The sequence below is a fragment of the Ursus americanus genome, chromosome 8, assembly GCF_024610735.1.
Source record: "Ursus americanus isolate L20-20 chromosome 8, mUrsAme1.1.p, whole genome shotgun sequence".
Lineage (NCBI taxonomy): Eukaryota > Metazoa > Chordata > Mammalia > Carnivora > Ursidae > Ursus > Ursus americanus.
In genome coordinates, this window is record NC_142134.1 from 16,899,576 (window position 1) to 16,923,927 (window position 24,352).

The 24,352-nt window shown below is 38.0% G+C and overlaps 1 protein-coding gene across 2 annotated transcripts in view; it reads right to left on the minus strand.

The window, feature by feature from the left end:
- ARHGAP24 (Rho GTPase activating protein 24) overlaps positions 1-24,352 on the minus strand; it is a 484,542-nt gene that overhangs the window by 386,135 nt on the left and 74,055 nt on the right. For both annotated transcript variants that reach the window (XM_087864013.1, XM_045791049.2), the window contains exon 2: positions 16,466-16,665. In XM_087864013.1, the coding sequence (XP_087720139.1) occupies positions 16,466-16,645 (180 nt within the window). In that variant the 5' untranslated portion in view covers positions 16,646-16,665. The remainder of the gene's footprint in view (positions 1-16,465; positions 16,666-24,352) is intronic.

Genomic DNA, 24,352 nt, shown 5'->3' on the forward strand with positions numbered 1-24,352 from the left:
GTGAATATTACAATGCATATTTTATAAGCAAATGTAATGATTTAGGAAATAATTAAACGTATCAGCTTACTGGAAGAATCATGAGAGTTTACTTTTTAGAAAGCAAAAGCATTGTGTGTGGCTAAGCAAAATTTCTAGAAACCTGACTCTGCAAGTGTCACCTGACTCTAGAAAGTGACTCTGAAACCATCAGTTTCATGTCTTCCTTTAACAGAGGACGTATGGGGAGAAGTGACTCATTGAAGGGGACATACCTCACTAATGGAAAAATTAAGCCCATGACCCAGGAGAGCCCCGAGGTTTCATAAAAGAAAAAATTGACAAGATGTAGAAAGTCTCCTTTAAAAATCTAGAGAAAATACAAGTATTAAGTCTAAGCATTTAAAACAAAACAAAACGAAACAAAAAATACCTAGAAAAAAATTCAAAATAGATGCAGGAATTTGGCCCTGGAAAGCTGTCGGAAAATGTATTAGTCTTATGGCTGATGTTTCCTGCCCGCCTTCCCTGGAGGAGGTTCTGCACATTAAATAACAGAGTTAAGTGAGGGTTGTGTTGGCTAATTTAAATAATCAGTGCATGCTGACAGCAAGGCCAGTACTAGTGCACGTTCAACCCACATCCAGGTCAGTGAGCTCACATCTATAGATTCAGTTCTTTATTCTAATAACCTCATTTCTCAAGATGGGCCACAAGGGAAGCCAAGCAAAAGGTGTGCATCTATTTATCCGAAATATGATTTTAACTCTAGTGAGGGATGCCATATCATTTAAGCATTTGGGACCCTGTACTTAGAAAATATATTTAAGTAGGAATCCAGGCTCACAAAACTAGCTGAGGATTATGCTAATACGCTGAATGGATTCTGTTAATCTCTTCTCCGACTATGACACAAACAGGGACAATGAGTTAGAAGAGAAAGATACTTTATCTTAAGTCAAAATATATGTAGGGCTTATTATGATAAATTTTTGGTTTAATATGTTAAGATGTTAAAAATTATATTTGCTTAGCCAGAGAAATTAAGCAAGAAAAAGAAATAAAAGGCACCCAAATGGGATAGGAAGTAAAACAGCCACTATATGGAGATGACATGATTCTATATACAGAAAACTCTAAAGACACCAACAAAAAACTGTTAGAACTAATTAAAAAAATTCAGTAAATTTTCAGGATACAAAATCAATATACAGAAATCTGTTGTGTTTCTTTATACTAATAATGAAATAGAAGAGAGAAATTAAGGAAACAACCCCATTGATATGCATCCCTGTGTTTATTGTAGCATTATTTATAATAACCAAATTATAGAAGCAGTCCAAGTGTCCATCGATTGATGGATGGATAAAGAAGGTGTCTCTCTCTCACACACAGACACAGACACACAGACACAGACACACAGACACACAGACACACACACACACACACGCACACACACACACACACACACACACACACACTGGAATATTATTCAGCCATAAAAAAGGATGAAATCTTTCCATTTGCAAGAACATGGTTGGAGCTAGAGAGTATAATGCTAAGCAAAATAAGTCAGTCAGAGAGAGACAAATATGATATGATTTCACTCATATGTGGAATTTAAGAATCAAAACATAAGATCAAAGGGAGAAAAAGAGAAAAACCAAAATCCACTCTCTTAACTATAAAGACCAATCAGATGGTTACCAGAGGGGAGGTGCATGGGGAATGGGCAGAATAGGTAATGGGGATAAAGAGTACACATATTATGATGAGCACTGCATAATGTGTAGAATTGTTGAATCACTATGTTGTATACCTGAAACTAATATAACATTGTATGTTAACTATACTGGAATTAACATTACAAAACTTAATAAATCTTTTTAAAAATCCCATTTATAATTGCATCAAAAAGAAAAAAATACCTAAGAATAAATTTCATCCAGGAGGTGAAAGACCTGTGAAAACTACAAGACCTTAATGAAAGAAATTAAAGATGACACAAATAAATGAAAAGATATTCTGTGATCATGGATTAGAAGAGTTAATATTGTTAAACTGTCCATGCTATCCAAAGCAATCTATAGATTCAAATGAAATCCTTATCAAAATTCCAATGACATTTTTCACAGAAATAGAAAAAAAATCCAAAAATTTGTATGGAACCACAAAAGACCCCAAGTAGTTAAAGAAATCTTGAGAAAGAAAAACAAAACTGGAGGCATCACAAATCTGATTTCAGACTGTATCACAAAGTTACAGTAATCAAAACAGTATGGCATTGGCATAAAAATAAACACATAGATCAATGTCAGACAATAGAGAATCCAGAAATAAACCCACATTTATGTGATCAATTAATTTATGACAAAGGAGACAAAAATACACAATGGAAAAGGCCAGTCTCTTCAATAAGTGATGTTGGGAAAACTGGACAAACACATGCAAAAGAATGAAACTGGACCACTATCTCACACCATACATAAAAATTAACCCCAAATCGGTAAAAGACTTGAAATGAGACCTGAAGTGATAAAACACCTAGAGCAAAGCATAGTCAGTAATCTCTATGACAAAGGTCTTGGTGACTATTTTTTTACCTGACACCAAAAGCAAAAGCAACAAAAGCAGGGGTGCCTGGGTGGCGCAGTCGTTAAAGCGTCTGCCTTCAGCTCAGGGCGTGATCCTGGCGATCCGGGATCGAGCCCCACATCAGGCTCTTCCGCTGTGAGCCTGCTTCTTCCTCTCCCACTCCCCCTGCTGTGTTCCCTCTCTCGCTGGCTGTCTCTCTGTCACATAAATAAATAAAATCTTTAAAAAAAAAAAAAAAAAAAAAAAAAGCAACAAAAGCAAAATAAGTGGGACTACATCAAACTAAAAAGCTTTTCTACAGCAAAAGAAACCATCAACAAAATTAAAAAGCAACCTATTCAATGGGAGAAAATATTTTAAAATCATATATCTGATAAGGGATTATTAACTAAAAAATATAAAGAACTCATACAACTCAATAATTGAAAGATAGAAAAACAAACAAAAATGGTCGTATTTGAAAAATGGGCAGAAGATCTGAATAGACATTTTTCCAAAAACTTACAGCCAACAGGTACAAGGAAAAATGACAACATCACTAATCATTAGGAGATGCAAATGAAAACCACAATGAGATATCACCTCACACCTGTTAGAATGGCTATTATCAAAAGACAAAAGATAACAAGTGTTGGTGAGCATGTAGAGAAAAGGAGAGCCTTGTGCACTGCTGGTGGGAATGCAAACTGAAGCAGCCCCTCAGGAAAACAGTGTGGAGGTTCCTCAAAAAATTAAAAATAGAACTACCCTATGATCCAGCAATTCCACTTCTGGATATTTATCAGAAGAAAAGAAAAACATTAACTCAAAAAGATATATGTACCCCATGTTCATTGTAGCATTATTTATAATAGCCAAGAGATGGAAAAAATCATCAGTGGATGAATGGATAAAGAAAATGTGATATATATAGATCACACATACACGATGGCATGGTATTCAGCCATACAAAATGAATAAACTTTTGTCATTTGCAACAGCATGGATGGACCTCAAAGGTACTGTGCTAAGTGAAGTAAGTTAGGCAAAGACAAATACTGTACGATCTCACTAAGATAAATTAAAAAAAAAGAAAAAAAGCTCATAGATACAAACACCAGATTGGTGGCTACTAGAGGTTGGGAGTGAAGGGGGGGGAGAAATGAGTAAAAGGTGTCAAAGTGTACAAGCTTCCCCTCAAATCATATTTTTGTATATGGCAAGGTAAAATTGACTCATAAATGGAATAGAATATTATCTCAAGTTAATAATCATAAGAAGTCAGACACATGAAGGATTTTAACAATCTCTGGAATTGCTAGTTAATAAGGGAATGTTAGTCCCACTTATGTGGGAGAAAAAAAGTATGTCCATTTGATTTATAAGTTCTAATTTAAAAATTGTAAAAGTATGATGTAAACTTTTATAATAGGGTGTTCAGTAGGAATTATCCTGTTGTCCCAGACTGCTTTCTGGGATCTAAAACCAGAAATAAAGAGATGCTAAGCACCTTTCTTTTTATTTTATTTTATTTATTTATTTATTTATTTATTTATTTATTTATTTATTTTCTTTCAAGAGAGAACAAGCTGGGAGAGGGGCAAAGGGAGGGAAAGAGATAATCTTAAGCAGGCTCCACGCCCAGTGTGGAGCCTGAGGCGGGTCTTGATTTCATGACCCTGAGATCAGGACATGAGCCAAAATCAAGAGTTGAATGCTTAACCAACAGAACTATCCAGGCGCCTGGTAAGTGCCTTTCTGTTCTAACAGAATAAGAAAAAAAAAAAGAATAAAATCCAACCCACTGTCGCTAGTACCCCTACCTGTCTTCTTCCAGCCTCCAGGAAGGAAGTATGGGGGGAAAGCCATAAGCCCCTCAAGGCAAAGGAGAAGGAACTCCAGGAGAATTGCTGGCAACTGGGGAGACTGGCAGGTTGTTCCCCACTCTGTAATGTGCTCAGGCTGTGCTGAACCTACCCCTGAGCAAAGGGCAAAAGAATTGCAGGGCAGAGAAAATTTGTGACAATGTAAAGGAGCCTGCAGTACTACATTTGTCCTGTCAGCCATACTTGAATTTCCAGTTCCGGTTCAACCAGGGAAGGTGGGACACCTGGTAATGACATCCTGGCAGCAAGAAGCTATGGGTGTACTGCCTACTCTGAGAGCTGACGGGGGAAAAATGAGGAGAAGATATCAATTGCCCCATCTCCAACATACTGGGCAGTCAAGACGGTTATAAAGAACCATGAATTTAGCCAGAGAAACAAGAGCAACCCCAGTAGTCCCCTGCAGGGATAGGTTCTTAGAGATGCATTTGTCCTTGATCTCTTCTTCACCTCTGTCAGTTCTCAACACGAGAGGCCTCAAAAAGAGGTAAAGAGTATCCAGTTCATAGTCCTCTCAAACACACACACACACACACACACACACACACACACACACATACACACACACACACACACACACACACACACACACGTTCTCTCTCTCTTTCTGTCTCTATCTTTGCTCTCTCTGTGCCTCTGTCTCTCCCTCCTCTCCCCCACCTTTTAGTGCTGGAAAGAGAGGAGAAGAACATGGTCACACTGTGCTTCCTCCCTACTTGAAGTACCACATCAAGACCCCTAAGTGTTGAGATAGGGAGGAACATAGATGAGATTAAACTAAGCATGAGGTTTCAGTTTTAAATTACACCGAAATTTAATCATTAAAAATGACTGGCATAGGGGGTGCCTGGGTGGCAGAGTCAGTTAAGCGTCTGACTCTTGGTTTCAGCTCAGGTCGTGATTTCAGGGTTGTGAGATTGAGCCCCATGTGGGCCTCCACGCTCAGTGGGGAGTCTGCTTTAGACTCTGTCCCTCTCCCTCTTCTCCTCCCCCACATGTTTGCGCTCTCTCTCTCTCTCAAATAAATAAATCTTTTAAAAAAACGACTGGCATAGTTTCTCAAAAGTTCAAATATGAAGTTACCATATAAACCATCAATTTCATTCTTACATATATAACCAAGGGAAATGAAAACATATGTCCACACAAAAACTTGTACGTGAGTATTCACAGTGGTATTACTCATAACAGCCTCAAAGGGGAAACAACCCAAATGTCCATCAGTTGAGGAATGGATAAGCAGAATGTGGCATATCGATACAATGGAATGTTATTTGGCCATATAAAGAAATTAAGTTCTGACACATGCTAGACATGGATGAACCTTGAAAACCTGAAGTTAAGGGAAGGAAGCCAAAATTCAGAAAGTGAGAATACCAACACACGCATCTGGCATTGCATCCTTGTGAAAGCGGTCAAAACATTTTGTAAAGTATAATTTATATAGTTTACAATTGATAAATAGGCAGTGAATGAATGAACATATGGTAATAGCGCTAGAAAAATGGGGAGCAGCTGGATCTAGGCGAGATAAAGGTAAAGAAGAAAGGACAGGAAGACTGAGTGCCCAAAAGAAACTTCAGAGAAAATAACTAGAAAAGGCTGTGAAATACTTCGTATATCAGGGGAAGAAAAAGTCACCTTTTAAAATACATTACACTAAGCACTAAAAATGTAAATGTTCAAATCACATTTTCATCTATTCATTTTTTCCCCTAAATTTTCCTCTCCACTAATTGAGATAGTGGAAATATGAGATAATCCATATACGGGCTAATGAGATAATCCATATACGGGCTACCTAGTTTCATATATTGAATTCCATCACAAATACAAAAGGCTTCAGTCAATATGATTAAATGTTAAAAGCAGAACTCAAGGGATTCAACTCCAGTAATTCACTCTCAAGCTGGGGTTGAGGAATAAGTGCTGTACCTGAGATAAGAAAACTGGGGCTGCTTCTCTCTGGGGTGGTCCAGTTCTCAAAGAAAATCCTTCAAGTCTCCTTTGCTGTCATCATCATCATTTTGATAAGCTTTGAAGGAGCCCCAAAAGTAATTTCAACAAAAAGAAAAGACATACTATAAAGGTGAGCATTGTTTTTTGAGAATCTTTCCAGGTGAGTTCAGTGCTTTGACAGCATAGGTCACAAGCAAAAACAAGTTATCTTCTGCTCTGAGTTAGCATTACTTACATGGGCTGATCATCTATTATTTTCTTCATTCTTCAAGTAATAAGGCATATATTATAGATCCTGACTTCTAAACTGCCATGTCAGGATATCCTGATAGCCAAAGATGATAAAAATGATCATGGTGATGATGATACTAACTACAATACTTAATATTTACTGAGAGCTTAATACACAGTCAGGTACTGTAAGTATTCCAGAAAAAAAGAGTATTCTAGAAACATCTCATTTCAGGTATGCTAACAACTACTCTGTGAGATAGGTATTATTACTTATATTTAGCTGATTAATAACTTAAGTAAGTAAAAAGAACTTTCCAAGGCTTATAGCTAGTGATGGAGTCTTATTTGACCCCAGGCAGTCTGACTCGAGAACCTTGTATACAAAACAACTGGGTTCAGCTGCTTTCCAGGGAAATGCCCACACTGTACAAAGTCAATTCTAGAGAAAATTATGAAGATGAAATCTCATAACTGTGATCCCACGGGCTACCATGTCCCAACCATCAAGCTCTAATTTTTTTTGAAGATTTTATTTACTTCTTTATTTGGGAGAGAGTGAGAGGGAGGAGCAGAGGGAGAGGGACAAGCAGACTCCATGCTGAGCGTGGAGCCCACTGCAGGCTCAATTCCAAGACCCCGAGATCATGACCTGAGCCAAAATCAAGAGTCAGATGCTTAACCAACTGAGCCACCCAGGAACCCCATCAATCTCTCCTTTTGTCCAAGACATTATCTGCTGCTCTTCAGCCCAAGTGCCCCCTCCAGCAGCAACAGATTTTCTCAATCCTTCTGTCTATAGTCAAAGTGACCTGAGGGGCATGCCCACGATTCATGCTTAGGTAATAATATATGATAGAAGGTCAAGTGTTTACCTCTAGCATAGTTGCTTTTCCATCATTTTTCCAGAGATTATGTCATAATACAAAGTAGCCAATTATAGGAACCCCAGACAGAGTTGCAGAACTGTCAAAGGAAGACTTTTTGGTTAGGTGGGCATTTTGGGATCCTTCACAATGAGCTACACGTAGAATAGCCTATGTTTACTGTTTAGCTCTACATTCAATAAACCATGGAAAACAGGCACATAAAAGCAGGGGAAATAGAAGGTCTCAGGATAATATCTACAGTCCTTAACACAACTTACTTGTCTGTGTGCACCTCTCCAAATTCATCTCTCGTCACTTCTTGTCTTCTTTTCTTACTTGACCGTTATCTATTTCCCAGCCATCTACCAAAGAGTCATGGCCCACACCTTTTGTTCTGCCATATACACCACCCCGATAGCTTGTAATAAAGCTGTATCATCTTTCAATTCTCAGTTCAACATATATTCTTTCGAAAAACTCTCCCTGAATCTTGAAGTGGTAATAGGTGTCCCTCCTAAGGCCTCCAACGGTAAATAGTTATTATATCATATGGTAACAGCAGTAATCTGTAACACCCACTGGAATTTAACACTGGATTCATGATGCTTAGTATTATTATATCACCTATGGCAGGGACTGCTAACTCTTTTAATACCCATGTTCCCTCTGCTCCCAGAATAAAGCTGGGCTACGTGGCCAGTACCCTTTGCAGTTGGGTTTGGTCATGTGACTCAGTTCTAGGTAATAAAATGTGAACGGAAGTGGTAAGAGCCACTACCACACCTGGTCCATCCAAACCTTCTATGCAGTACTCCTTTTTATATCCACATTCTATTTGAGGAGGAAGGGAATGGACCCCATGGTGAATTAAGAAGCCAAAAGTTAAAATTACAAAATTTCTGGCAGCCTGGATTTCTAACCATTTGTTTAGGACAGACCAAGAAGATCCCCCTCATTTACCTGGAATCTCCTTGGACTTTCACCTGAGAAAGAAATAAGCTGCATCTTTTTAAATTCTTTTTTGGGGGGAGGAGGAGGAGTCTATTTGTTATAGAATTGCTTATATCACCTTTATATTTCCTAGAAACTAGCATAACAACTACAGGCACATAAGAAATTTATAAGTATGTGTTGAATTGTTTTAAAAATAGAATGAATAACATAAATATCTTAAATTCTCCTTTTGTCTTGCTAAAAACAGCAGACCTGTATTTAATGCGTACTATGTGCCACTGCTTTCTAAGATCATTTACATAAATCAGTTAATTCAATCCTCTTCACAATGTTATGAGATAGGTACTACTATTATCTCATTGCACAGATTAGTAAATTGAAGCTTAAATCAGCTTACTCACTACTCAGTGTATCATAATTAGTATCTGGCTGAGTCAAGATTCAATCCAAACAATCTGACTCAAAGTCTATATTTTGAACCACTCTGAAATGGCTGCATAGAAATACGCAACTTAAAAAAAGTCTTCAACTAAAAGCAGAATAAAATAATATTTTACATTAATAACACCATCTCTTGATATAATAATCATTTCTAGGAATGAGCTAAGATTTCCCAAACAATTTATGATGATACAACACCGTCTTACATGTCTTTTTAAATACCAAGAGATTTAATTGCTACACAGAAAGTCAATTTTAGATTTAAGGATGAAATCCAAGTTTCAAGGTTCCTAGTATTACCTTAAACACTTAATTGGGGTTTTGTCTTCTTCTTGATCATATATGTTAACAAACAGCAAGTGCCTTAGAGATTTCTTGATTTCATTAACTCATAAGTTTCATTAAATGTATTAAATTAGAGCTTACTCTTAAATCAGTAATCAATTCTTGCACATTTAGAGGTTAACCCTCAGTTTATAATTCACTCAAAATCACTTTATTCTCTAAGTTAAGAAAATTCAGTGCTATCTAGTATAGTGCCATCTTCATCATGTCCACAAAAAAACCCTTTCCACATAATCAGATCAATGTCTGTTCTAGACAATCTAGACTAGATTAATTGGGTTGGTGTCTGTTTGTATTTTAGTCATTTTATCAGGAGTCTCAGGCTGGCTTCTAAAAATCACTGCTTGGGACGCCTGGGTGGCTCAGCTGATTCTGTCTGCCTTTGACTCAGATCATGATCTCGGGGTCCTGGAATCGAGCCCCACATTGGGTTTCCTGCTCAGCGGGGAGTCTGCTTTTCCCTCTACCCCCTGCTTGTGCTCTCTCTCTTTTTCTCTCTCAAATAAATAAATAAAATCTTTAAAAAAATAAAAGCAGTTGTGCCATTTAAATAATAAAATAAAATAAAAACAAAAGTAAAATTTAAAAAATTAAAATTGCTGTTTTCCAAATTCTAGTACCCACTAGAGTGAGTGTCAAACACACTCACAAGTATCACCAAACTTGAGCCTTAGCTATTATTTAGGTGATAATATACTTTATGATAGAAGTAAAACACATGGTTTCAAAAAAAGCACTAGAACTCATCACTGGATTCATTTGCAAGCTCTACACAACAGCATTATATTTAGAATAACTATAATGATCGTACTTTATCTCTGACTCAGCTGTTTCCCTCATGTTACAATATCTATAATTAAGGCCACAGTCATTTGTCATGATCATTAGTGAAAGATGGCCAAACAGATATGGTCACCAAACTTGGTGTAAATCTGTTTTAAAACCATTTTAAATAGCTATTCAAAGGTGCTAGGAGTGTTCAGGGTTGGTGGGAGAACTTTTCTTTTTCACAGATTCTTCACACAGTATAATTATAATTTTTTTCCCTATACAAGTGGGACTTAATTTCAAAGATAAAAAAAGAAAAAATATTACCTAAAAACTGGAAAAATTTGGTACTTATAAAATGCTTATAATAATTATGGGTGTATTAATTCACTTTTTTATTTTTTTAAATTTTTTTTTAAATTTTTTTATTTTTATTTATTTATTTTTTTAAGATTTTATTTATTTAACAGAGAGAGAGAGACAGCCAGCGAGAGAGGGAACACAAGCAGGGGGAGTGGGAGAGGAAGAAGCAGGCTCCCAGGAGAGGAGCCTGACGTGGGGCTCGATCCCGCGACTCCGGGATCACGCCCTGAGCCGAAGGCAGACGCCCAACGACTGCGCCATCCAGGTGCCCCTAATTCATTTTTTTAAATTGGCTACATACAACATTTTTCTGTGCTTTATTGTTGTTGTTTTTGTTGTCGTTATTTGGAAACACCAAAAGCAACTTTATTTTTTAGGAATAACATTTTTTTTTCAAATAATCTCTATACCCAATATAGGACCCAATGTGCGACCTCGAGATCAAGAGTTGCAAGCTCCATCAACAGAGCCAGCCCGGCACATCTCAACTTCATTTTTTAAATCTCTTCTGAATAAAATCTATATCTGTATAAGTGCAGATACTGTAAAAATGATTTGAGGAGAAAGTTTTGGCCTAAATGAACTAAAGTTTCTCCCATTTTAAAAATTACAAGATACAAAGAAGTTTAGTTTGATTGATTTTAAATGTAAAATAATTCTATTTTGAGGTATACCTCTAATGTATCGCCCGAGGAACCCTGATTAGGGGGTGGAAAGTCTTGTTTACAAATCAGATACTGTCTCCAGAGAGAAGAAAACTTACAGGGTATTTTGCCTTTTGCTCAAAAAGAAAATACAAGAAAAGTTACAGTGAGACTTTCTAAGTTTTCAAACTTCTAAGCTTTCAAGCAAATTTCAAACTGTGCAGGTGCAGAATATCTAGAAGGCAAGGTGCAGTGTGAATAAGAACATAAGACACCAATAGTAGGTTCAAATAATTAAGTGTATAATGCACTAAATATTAAGTTCTAGTAGAGATGAAAGTTGATGGTACAGGGGCGCCTGGGTGGCACAGCGGTTAAGTGCCTGCCTTCGGCTCAGGGCATGATCCCAGCGTTCTGGGATTGAGCCCCACATCAGGCTCCTCTGCTGGGAGCCTGCTCTTCCTCTCCCACTCCCCCTGCTTGTGTTCCCTCTCTCGCTGGCTGTCTCTATCTCTGTCAAATAAATAAATAAAATCTTTAAAAAAAAAAAAAAAAAGAAAGTTGATGGTACAGATAAAAGAAAAACCTAATTGAAACAATTATATTCATTAACAGAGGTTTGCAACATATTAGGTATTCCAGACTGAACTGTGTCCCCCCAAAATTAACATATTGAAGCCCTCCCCTTCCCCCCCCATGTAACTATACTTGAAGATAATTAAAGTTAAATGAGTTTGTAAGGGTAGGGCCCTAACCCAGTAGGTCTCTTGTCCTTATAAGAGGAGAAGAGATATCAGAGCTCTCTTATGCTCCTGTACACAAGGCAATAGACATGGGAGGACACAGAGGGAAAGCAGAAGCCTGCAAGCTAGGAAGAGAGGCTTCACTAGAGACCAAACTTGATCTTGGTCTTCCAGCCTCCAGAGCTATGAGAAAACATGTTTTTGTTCTTTAAGCCACCCTTTTGTTATGGCAAACTAATACATGTTTTAACATGGCTGCCATTATTCCTTTCTAACAGATTAATGCGGTTTTGCAACTTGGGTAGATAGGTGTTCTAGAAATAGCTTCCCATCCCATACCAGAGAATAGGTCTCTTTGTACAACCAATGCATCCCTTGATGTTGTGGCCGCATCTATCACTTGAACCCCATTTCTTGTCATTTCGCTACTCGCACAAAATGGAGTTACCTATTGATGTCTATTTTACAACTCTAATGTCTTTCCTCTGCTCTGAATTCTTTTCTCAGTTTAACTACCTGGAAAACTCCCACCAACCAGGTAAGGTTCACCTGTTGCTTTGTGACGCCTTCCTCAACCCTTCTACACAGAATCATCACTCACTGCTGGGCATTAATCGTATCCGTGTTTTTAGAGCATCCAGTGCTTACGTGATTGTCTGTCCCAATTATCATTTCACTTACCTGTTTCCCCCTCCAGATGTGTGGTTTTTAATAACAAGGATAATATAGAGTTTGTCTCTCTTTATTGAGTTGAGGAGAAGCTCAGTAAAAGTTTTACTAAAATAAATTGAAAACCGTTTTCTAGGACAGGAGAAACACACATTTCAAGGGTGTTAATACTCTCCTTTTAGAAATGCCTTCCAAGAGAGAGAAAAACAAATCCAGATTAAGTTTATTGAACATTTTTAGCTGGTTAGGAATACTTAAAGGGTGAATTTTTCATTTCATTAGTGACATTCCCTCCAGTAATAATGAAACAACCCTCATCAAAATATATGAAGGCTAAGGGCATTCTTATGCTTGAAAGCACCAATATTGAAAATAAATAACCAAGAAGTAGTTCTGATTGAAAGCAAATCTAAAGAAAAGTTAAGGATTCGTGAGCAGGCAAAAAGCAAAGCTGAGGGAACACTGGATCAAGAGCAAGGAAATCTGGTTTTCAGTTCCTCATCTGCCAGGCATTAACAATATCCCACAGCCAATACACACATATATATATATATATACACTCGCATGTGTGTACTCGTGTGCATGTGCGCACACACAGACACACACACAATTCATCTGTAGAAGGAGGGGATTTATAACAACTAAAATTTTTCTAGTTTTAACATTTTTCAAGATGTTCAATGTTCTTCACTGAGATGATTCTTTAAAAAAATTTACTTAATATGATTTAAACTTTGTTGTCATGAAGTAATTATGATTTAACATACTAAACTATGATTTTTGAGTTATGACTTTGATATATGAGGTTGAGAATTAGTCAATACTACTCACAGCACCTGGTACTGGCCCTGCCCTTCTTGGCTATAGATACCTTTCATTAATTCACTCACTAACTCATTCAAAAATATGCTTCAGAACTTAAAATGTGCCAGGCATCCACCTTCACTTAAAGAAACTACTTTTTTTTTTTTTAAAGTAGGCTCACACAACACAGGGCTTGAACTCACGACCCTGAGATCAAGACCAGAGCTGAGATCAAGAGTTGGATGCTCGCCTGACTGAGCCACCCAGACACCCCAGAAACTACTTTTAAGTAAGGAATTGCCCATTCACAGGCAAATATATAGTCCTTAAAATTACTAAGTGCCCTCTAATACAGAAATTGTCAGTTTTTAATCTGATTCTTTGTGCATGTATTGAACATTAGTGTAAAAGATTAAAATTTAAAAATACAATGTCAAAATTCCTGGTGCTTGAACAGCTGTGAAAGATGATATAAAAAATAATAAATCAAAGTTATTTACCCCCATTTTGGGGGGAGGGAGGGAGAGAGAGAATCTTAAGCAGATTCCACACCCAGCATGGAGCCTGACATGGGGCTCAATCTCACAACCCTGAGATCATGACCTGAGCATAAATCAAGAGTCTGATGCTTAACCAACTGGGCCACCCAGGCACCCCTACCTTAAATTTTGACTGCTTTATTAACAAATGATATCTGGGGGCACCTGGGTGGCTCAGTCATTAAGTGTCTGCCTTTGGCTCAGGGTGTGATCCCAGGTTCCTGGGATCAAGCCCTGCATCGGGTCCCCTGCTCCGCTGGGAGCCTGCTTCTTCCTCTCCCACTCCCCCTGCTTGTGTTCCCTCTCTCCCTGGATGTCTCTCTCTCTGTCAAATAAATAAATAAAATCTTTAAAAAAACAAACAAACAAAAAAACCCAAATGATATTTGGAAAGAAAAACTAAGAAACTTTTTTGGGGGAAATAACATTAGCCTATCTTTGTTTGGCATAAGAATTAGTACTTTCTCATCAATATAACTCTATTTTGTTAATTTTAGTTATTATATGTTTTAAACACTGGTAATATAATGATATCAAAACACAACCTACCTTAGAAATATTATGAATTAAAGTGATTTTTATTTTGAGATGATTTCCATTTGAATTACTCAAAATTTTTTTGCATTTTCTTATTTATATTTCCGATTTGTTAGCAAAATAAGTACATTACACTGAAGACCACCTATAATTATGCAGACCTCCTGAGAAACAACACAGAGAAATTACATAGCATAGCCCAGGCTAAATAGAAAAATCCTCTTTGAGCAGCTGAGGGCAGAGTTCCTCAAACTGGGGTTCCTGTGCATCTTCTCTGACATCTGTATTAATTCTCAGATTTTAGAAACCTTGAGCTTGGGCCTAATCCAGTCTATCTCACGTTCATTACTAGAAGATACGCTAAGCTCACCAAAGAGTCAGAACGTTTGTGTGATTTTCCTTCACATCTTCAGCCACTCAGCTCTTGAATCCTCTGCTCTCCTTATCACCCATTTAGCTCCTTGGATCCTAACTAATCATTGAAATTGTACCCATTGTGGCCAAACTATACCAGAATAAGACTTCCTAGGATAAAACATTGGATCTTACTCATACTTCCATTTTATTGCATGTATCTCTCCATAACAAAGCCCCCATATTGGGTCCTCCCTATTCTGTTTTCTCACATTAACCTGATCCCTTTCTGAGTTTGATAAAAACGATTTTATAGTCAAGATATGCCATAATGTAATCTATAGTGTAAAACAAGGTACAATGAGAAAAGAACCTTAGAGTATAGGATAAGAGACAAAAGACTCTGCTGCTTTGCCTCTAAGACTGATACAATCTTGGTCACATTGCTTCATATCACTAAGCCACAATTTCTTCATCTGTAATGTTAACCCCTACATTCCCCACTGGTTTGCTACGAATGCAAGAACTGGTATGGAAATGCTCCATAACTGTCATGATATATTTATTAATTCTTATGGGATATCCTTATTAATTTATTTATGAGGTCTTTGGCTAAGGATGTATGAGGTCAGACTTGCCTGGAGGCAAATCACGACACCACTGTCTAATTTGGAGTAATGCATATTATTCCTAAACCTTGGTTTCTTCGTGCATAAATGGGGATAATCCTACCTCATACGATTATTTTAAGCATTTCATAAGATAATATATGTAAGTTCGTGGTCTAATGCCTGGCCTTGGTAAATAAACGCTTAAAAAATAGTAGCAATTTCAAAAAATATCTATAGGATGTGTGTTTGTTCTTATTTTTTATAATTCAACTAGACAAATGAGAACTTTGTGAAATTGTGAGGTCTAAAAACATAAAGTACTAAAGCAGAGCCCTGATCTAAACTCCTCATTAAGTTCTTGAACTTTAACACAAGGGAAATAGCCTCAAAAACATACTGGTGGGTATGTTTATGTCCTTTGGTCTATAATGTTTCTCCTTTCATTTATATATCCTATAGCTATAGATGAAGGGAAAACACACAGCGGATACTTCAGATGGCATCTCCCCCCATCGGCTGATGATCACAGCTAGGAAAGCTTGTTGTAGCTACAGGAAGAGCTAGAAATTTCTTCCTCTCTCTCATTGCAGCCTAGAGATTTGTGGCTGAGAAAATGATAAGTAAATAAGCAAATACAAGACGGCTAAGGAACCACAAAAGCTACAACAACAATTCCCATAAGAGTATATTATGTATGTTGATTGGATGTATCAAAGTTGTTCCATTTAGCACCATATCCATATTTTATGTGAGTTAAGGCGGAAGGAAACCCCCAGGAATTGATGCTGAAGGGGTCTCAAAAATTACTGAAAGTTGTGTTTATAGTTTTCCTTCAAATCTGTGCTTGTAACAGACTTCTGAGAAAAGGAAAGATGTTTTGGCTACAATATATACCTTCTAGCAGATGTCCATTAAAATTTCTCATAAAGTAAGTATGCCCGAGGGACTCAGACATTCTGTTTCAGCTCAGTAAAAGTCAAAATTAATATCAGACAAGTATGATTTGCCTCTTGGCCTCAATTAGCAAGTCCATCATCTTGAACCAAAGTAAACAATGAGAAAAAGTGTGAAAGACGCCAATGAACTAAAGAGACCAGGGAAATTGGGTTGACCTCAGACTCCATCAGTTTCTAGCAAACCCCTCTACCTCTTGGCTTGCTTATGACCACAGAGCTTTTTATTTTCTCTTACTTACCAAGGGCTTCGTTTCATCTTCATCTTTGAAATAATAGAGCTGATCTCCCTTGAGCACAAACCAGCGAGTGTGCCAAGTCTTGACAAAGCCTCCTTGCTTCCTCAGCCACCCACACTTCATGGCATTGTTCCGTCCTTGGCCTTGTTGGGGGTTCTCGGTGGAGTCATTGTTCTCCTCCATTATCAAGCTGAGGAACTTCCCTATTTAACAAATAAGAAGAAAAAAAGAAAGAATAAGGTACTCACACATATTCAATTCCCTCCTAAATCACTTCTGTCCTTAAAAAAAAAAACAGAAAGAGTGAAAAATGTGTATCAACATACTTGCCAAATTTCTAGAGGCAAACCACAGACCTGAAAACAAAATGCCTGGAAAAAGCTTAGGGAAGGTTTGCTGTGTCTTCCTTTGATGAGCTAGTCAGCTGGGTGATAACTGTCCTTTCTTCCTAAGTAGAACTAAAAAATGAGAAAGTTCTAAAGGTAATGTGGTAAGAAGCAATTTTTGAAAATAAACTAAAACCACCAACAAAAACATAATTCTCGTGATAATGGGCCTCTGTGTCTAGTGTATACTGATTGGGTCCTGCATGTGCAGGCCTGTGATTATCTGAGCAAACACTAGCCTGACACATGTTAAAGTTTAAAGGGACTATTTTTAAAATCTCAATGGAAGACATTTGTTTTACATATGTGAAAATTTCACAAAATGTATCTGCTCCCCATTCGCCCAAAGTATCCCCTTGAGAGTTTCTTTGGCTTGTCGGGAATTAGTGCAGCTGAAGAAGTCTAGGAAAAAAAAAACAAAAACCAAAAAAACAAAGACAAAAACAAAAAAACCTGCTGGGCCAGTTGAGTTTCCTTCAACTCCAGGAGTGAGTGGTGCACTCCAGCTGCACGAGGAAGAACACTTCAAGGTTATGCGTGAAGGAGCGTAAGGTCACACACGCTAAACATAGCAAGAAAATGAGTTTATCATGGAGAAAATATTAATTGACAGCTGAGAAGGAAACTGCCACAGTAACAACGGAGGAGGTGGCTTTCCCGGAAAGCCAGGGACCATGGTTGAGAATAAAAGACATTTTCCTGTCCCAAAGGCTTCCTGCAAATGCTTGCTAATGTTTATTTCTAAGCACTTTTTCAGGAAGCAAAAAGTTCAGTCTTTACTCTGTGTCTTTGAGAAGGATATAAGAACATATTAATTCATGAAACAGAATATTCCTGTTTGGCATATTCATGCACAGAAATCTTTTTTTTTTCTGCTTGTTTTCAGAAAACAAGCTGTCCCCGTCTAGTCTTTATTTTCACCACTAATTTTTCACATTATGTACACAATCCTACTTAGAAATTCCATGAAGTTTCCATTGTCAGCCTTCAGTCATTTACGTTTCTTCCTTAAAGGTACACGGTCAAACCCTCCACAGTGGGCTTCTAGATTCTTTGAACTTAGTCCTGCCATTCCAGTTGCAGGGATGAAGCGGAACTCTCGTTCTAATTCTTCTTATTTGGATCATTTCCACCATCTTAGTAGTTTTGCCTCTTCTACGGGCATGCATCGCAATCTGTCTCCACCCCTGCTTTCAAGCTTCAAGTAGGTCACTTGACTACCATCTGTCCCATTCAGTATCCACTTTTCCCTTTCTTGTACTGAAATATGGGCATTCCCATGAGAGTAGGTACTGAGCACAGGGAACATTCTCCCTTCGTGTGTGTGCACGGATGTGTGCAGACTGGATTATGCCTGATGCTTTCAGTTTATGCCCTTAGGGCAGGAATTTTCAACTTTTTTCTTTCACAGTACTTGACCTAGTATAAAGAGCCAAGTAAACCTCATTCTAAATGAACAATAAATGCTGTAACGTAATTGAGATAATAAGTATGCTTGTTTAGAACACTCTAAATCATCTTTGTTGGCTTCCTGGTATTTAAATTGTTCAAATCTATACCACTTGCTATTTCATCATCTTTGACCAAATATCTTAACCTATAAAGTTGAATAAGACCTTAAAACAAACATTCCAACATATGCACACACAGGCAGACCTACACGAAAATCTCTAATTCATTGTACAACAACAAATTCCTTCTCTTGGGCTCCCTTCCTCCCTTCCTCTCATATTCATGTTTTATATTAAATTTGAAAAATCCCCTCTAAAATGCTTCAAGGTAATGGGTAACCTACCCAGTAAGTGCCTAGTTTTGCCTTTGTCTACCATTAATGTCCTAGTAAAAAACGTGTGCACATTAGAACATGAATCATGATTCTCCTTGCCTACGTCTTCTGTAAGTACAGTGACATCAGCAACAGCATTGCCCACTGAACCCTTGGCTTTAATGTCTATATTTTCATGATTCCAGAATATATTAGAAAGCATTTTAATAGTACTAATTGTAACAATTCATTAAAACAGGAATGAAAACAGAGTGTATCATATCCCTAAGAGAAAATAATACCACGACTATTGCTGGATGAGTAAAATTAAGTTTTACTAAAGCAACCATGATTTTTATAGAGGAGTTTTTTCTTAAGATTTTATTTATATTTGAGAGAGCAAGAGAGAGAGCATGAGTGGGGAGGGAGGGGCAGAGGGAGAGGGAGAAGCAGACTTCCTGCTCAGCAGGGAGCCCATTGACCAGGGCCTCCATTGCAGGACCCCTCCCAGGACCCTGGGATCATGACCTGAGTCAAAGGCAGCCAGTTAACCCACTGAGCCACCCAGGTGTCCCAAGAGGAGTTTTGATATTTCTACAGAAATTAGATGGTTCAAATTCTACCCTTCATCTTTAAAATGAGGATGCTGAGTTGGATCATTTCTAACTATGGTCCCTGAGTCTACGGCCATACCACCCTGAATGTGCCCGATCTCATCTAACTATGGTTCCTGAGAGATTTCAGCACTCTGAAATCTACCACCTCTGTAATTCCATGAGGATAAAGACATCAGATATTATCAACACCTAGGGCAATGTCTGATAATATGGTGAAGCTTGATCAATGTTTGATGAATTCATAAATTTTGTAACAGGTTTGGTGCTAGATAGCTAAAAGTGAACATGATCACCCTCTGAAACCTGATTCTGACCCAAACCTGATCTTAGTAAGTGGTACCGTGATATACTTAATTAAGGGGGAGAAAAAAGAAAGAAAGAAGGTGAAAAGAAAGAAAAGTGATCATTTCTGATTCCTGACTCTTCCTCATCCTGAATATCAGAAGACTATATAACTCCCCCAAATATTTCAAGATCCATCCAATTGGCTCCATCTCCACCACCACCCTATGACCCAAGTCACCATCGTCTTTGACTAGAGGATTCTAACAGTCCTCTGACTGGTCTCATTGCTTCCATTTTTAACCACAAACACAAACATTTGCTCACACATATTTCATTCTCCACAAAACAGCCAAAGTGAGATTTGAAAAAATTAAATCAGATAATGATTCTCTACTTTTAAATTTTTAATTGGCTCCCATTTTACTTACTTTAAAAACTTGGGTGTTTACCCTGACCTGCAAGGCTCTGAATCATTTGGCACTTGTTTACTGATTCATCTAACCTCATGCCACTTCCTCGTCATTTCCCCCATTCCACTACACACACACACACACACACACACACACACACACACACACACACACCTCTGATGCAAGCAACCACACCATCTCCCTTTCAGTTCTGGAAACACCCAACCCCCATTATGCCTTGAATCTTGATACTTGCTGATCTCCTCTTAGGCCACCCCACCTCCCGCCCTTTACATGCCTGACCCTTTCACATTCTTTAAGTCTCAGCGTAAAATCTCCCTGTTCCAAGGAACACCTACGAATCATCCAGTGATTCACTTCCCCTGTTGCTACTATTCTCCATCACCGAACTCTGACCTCTGTCTTCCTGAAACTTAACTAAATTGTTATTTCTTTAGCTGTTTACTGCCAATTATCCTTCCAAGAGACCATAAACTTCACAAGGTCAAGGACTTGCTTTTCCTCACTACAGTAATACCCAGTGCTTTTAAGAGTGCATATTTGGTATTCAGGAAACAATTGTTGAATCAATGAATAAGCTATGTGACAACTACAATAGAATTCCTACAAATAATATTTTGGACTTTCTAGATTGTATTCAATGCCTTAAAGAAAACTGTATACTTCAGAACCTGATTTTTTCCCCTTTAACATGGAAGACTTCAATTAGCATGAACATTGTACTTAAACACAGTGTCAAAATCATCAAACCTAAAGGAATCTGAAACTGCCTTTCACAAAGAAATAAAACATTCAAAATTTACACTTTTTAGCCTTGGCAGGAAATACATGTAATCAATTGTGGTTTAGCATGAAGAAAAATACAGTTTACTCAAATTCTCAGAGAATGATTTAACTGAATTTCCACTGGGAAAGTACTTTCCTCGTGGTCAGGACATGGCAGCTGGGTAGTACAGGAGATTACAAAATAGAACTATCAACTTAAGCATTTAGCAAATCAATATAACAATGACAACACAACAATAACATAAATAAACGGTTACTCTACACTAAAACAAAAACAGAACTGAGAAGCTGATTGGTGTCCTCATATCAATCTTAGGAAAAAGCCTTAGTGATGACCATTGTGCCATGCTGGGTCTTAGGAAGTTCCCATCATTTGATGGGCTGGTAGCTTTGAATTATTTTCCGGCGGTGGAAACTGGTTTGTGTATCTTTTTTGCAATCAGATGCAATCAGAGATGAAATTCATGCTCCTAGTAGAATTTTCTAAAAGTCAAACAGCCACACTCATAAGTATTTATATATGTGACTTCATTTCAACAGAGATAAATAAACAAGCACAGAAACAAAAACGGGTATAGAATGCCATATGCCATGAAGTTGCAATAGGTGTGAATTGACCTCCATGATTACATATGTTCAGCAAACATGAGAGAATGACAAAGGAGGGAGCTCGAGAGAAGAAGGGAGAGAGAACAACTTGGAGAGCATGACAATTCCACCACATGGCCTCCATGACATTCAGTGAATGCATGCTCCCGGGACAAGTGGGAGGCGCCTTCTTGCAGCCATGGTCAACTCCCTCGGCCTCTGGTGGGGTGAGTCTCTCACTGTGCAAATGTGACCCCAGAGTTTCAGAACAGACGTGATTTCACACCACACGGCCCCTGAACACCGACAGCTACTCCAGTTGTTCTGTCAAAGAACAGCGATTTGTTCTACTGCTAGGGGAGAAAACAAAAACAAAACCGGCAGATTTGGTAAAATGCTGCAACTTGTGAGAGATTTATGTGACTTTCAAGAGTAATTTTGTTCACAACAAATTGTCACCTTTGGGGTTGACGTTAGAACCTGATTCCTTTGCAAAATGAATGCGATTGCACTGTATACCATATATAACTACAGATAGTCAATATTTAGCAAATTCTAACCTTTCTTCTTTTTTCTTAAAGCTGTTTTGCAGCTGTTGCCAACTTGCTGGTTTGTCAAGCAATAGTGTATTGTATTGGGCTCTACGTCTAAATGCTAGCCTATAGCCTTTCTATAGGTAATAGTTCACACAACACAAATATACACACGGAACAAAATAGTATATGTGCATATATGAGTGCATGCATATGCACGTGCGTGTGTGTGTGTGTGTGTGTGTGTGTGTGTGTGTGTGTATGATGGGTGTGGATGTATATGCATTGTCGTGTACTCTCCCTAATGAAGAAAATCCTGAAAGGCAAAATATTTATTATTATTTTTTTCTCTCATTTTTAAAATATTAAGTTCTGGGGCACCTGGGTGGGTCAGTTGGTTAAGCATCTGCCTTCAGCTCAGGTCTTGATCCCAGGGTCCTGGGATTGAGCCCTGCATCGGGCTCCAGGGAGCTCGCTTCTCCCTGTCTGCCCCACTCGTGCTCTCTTGCTATCACTGTTGCTATCTCTGTCCCTCTGTCTCTCTCTCAAATAAATAAGATCTTTAAAAAATAAAATAAAATATTAAGTTCCATGGCACTAGAAGACATGAAGGTATATTCCTGCAAATCTGACATTCTTTGCCGAAGGAAAAAGAAATAAAAGAGCTTGGCCATAGGATGTTCACTGAACAACCTGATCATGGGCTATGTCATAGTTAGTCTATAAAGTTATAGGCTTGTTTTTATTATTTCCCAGAACATTTCTTCAACAACTGCAATTATTTACCTGATTTAGAACTTAAAACTCTTTTTAATATTCTAAATGTTCAAGTAATTTCAGACTTGACATTTCTCTCTGTCTTCCTCTGTCTCTGTCATTTTCTCTCCAGGAGAAGGCACAGGGCAAGGCCATATGAGCACACAATGAAAAAGGGGTCTTCCGCAAGCCAAGAAAAGAACCTTTCCAGAACCTGACCATGCTGGCCCCTTGATCTCGGACTTGCAGGCCCCAGAACTGTGAGAAAATAAATTTCTCTTGTTTAAGCCCCCCCGTCTATAATAGTCTGGCATGGCAGCCAGAGCAGATTAAGACAATGTATATTTACAAAAAAATATAGAAGAAAAACTTGAAGAATAAATCTTAGTAGCTTGTGGTAAGGTTAACTACTAACAAAAGAAAACCAGTGAGTGAAAAATCGTTCTGTCTCTGCCCTCACTCTGCAGCACACCACCTCTTCCCTTGAAGAATGAATCAAAGTGTGGTGCCTACAAGGGAATCAGCGCTCCAAGTCCGAGAATGCAGAGGGTCTAGTGTAGATCGTTTCAGCTCCGAGATAAATTCCAGGAGCCTTAATCTGTTTTTAGAAAGCAATTTCTTGAAGTACCTTGAAAGGGCCTTTAGTTTTCACAATGGGTTGTTCCCACTGCCTGGACTTCCTGGGTAACCTTTATTCATCCTTCAGCTCCACTACAAAGGCTTCCCTGCCTTCCACAATCTGGACATTTCCCTTCCATGAGTTCCCACATCACCGGGAATAACCTTTATTCCTCGTGGGCCATATGCTTACTACTTTTCAGTCTTTGACACTGTAACTCATTGTGGATTATGGGCTCCCTGAAAGCCCCCAGACTAATTGTGTATACTGAATACTCAAAGGTTTGTGAATAAATGAGGTTTGTTGAATAAATGAAGGAATGTATGAATGAATAAAAACATCAGTCTTTGGGGGCTACTAGAATTGGCCGCAGAGGCCTCAAGACTCCCCAGAATACAGTGCAAAAATCCTAAAACATTTCATGGTACTAAACACCAGTACAAAGACTTCAATCCAAATTCTCCCACCTAATGCTAACTAACCCTTTAAACTTTTAGTATTTTAACACTAAACCGAACTTCAGAAACTATTGAGCAAAAAAAAAAAAACTTCCATTTGTCTCTGCGGATGTAACTCTTAATCATAATTTGAGTTAAAAATAAAGAAACATTTCTTCTTAAAACTCAAGAGTTTACGTGTGAAGAGAACCAAGGAACTGAATAAAGTGCAATGGTTATGGATATGAAATTTAAAACAGTCACCAAAAGAGCACACCTGGGGGAACTTGTAACAGTAATAATTTTATAAATGTGCACTTCTTTTCCTGAGGAAACACTAAATATCCTATTGCTTGATTCATTTGAAATTAAATTGTCCCAAACACCAGAGATAGACAATACTAGAAAAAGTATATATATATATATATGTGTGGGGATGGAACAGGAATGTCAATCTACATTTTGTATTTTAAGCTTCAATATCTCCATCATCATTTGGTGAGAAATCAAAATGATTTAATAGGTGAACCATTTTTTAAAAAGCCCTCTTAAGGGGGGTAATCAGAAGGGGGAATGAAGCATGAAAGACTATGGACTCTGAGAAACAAACTGGGGGCCTCAGAGGGGAGGGGAGTGGGGGAATGGGATAGGCCTGTGATGGGTAGTAAGGAGGGCACGTATTGCATG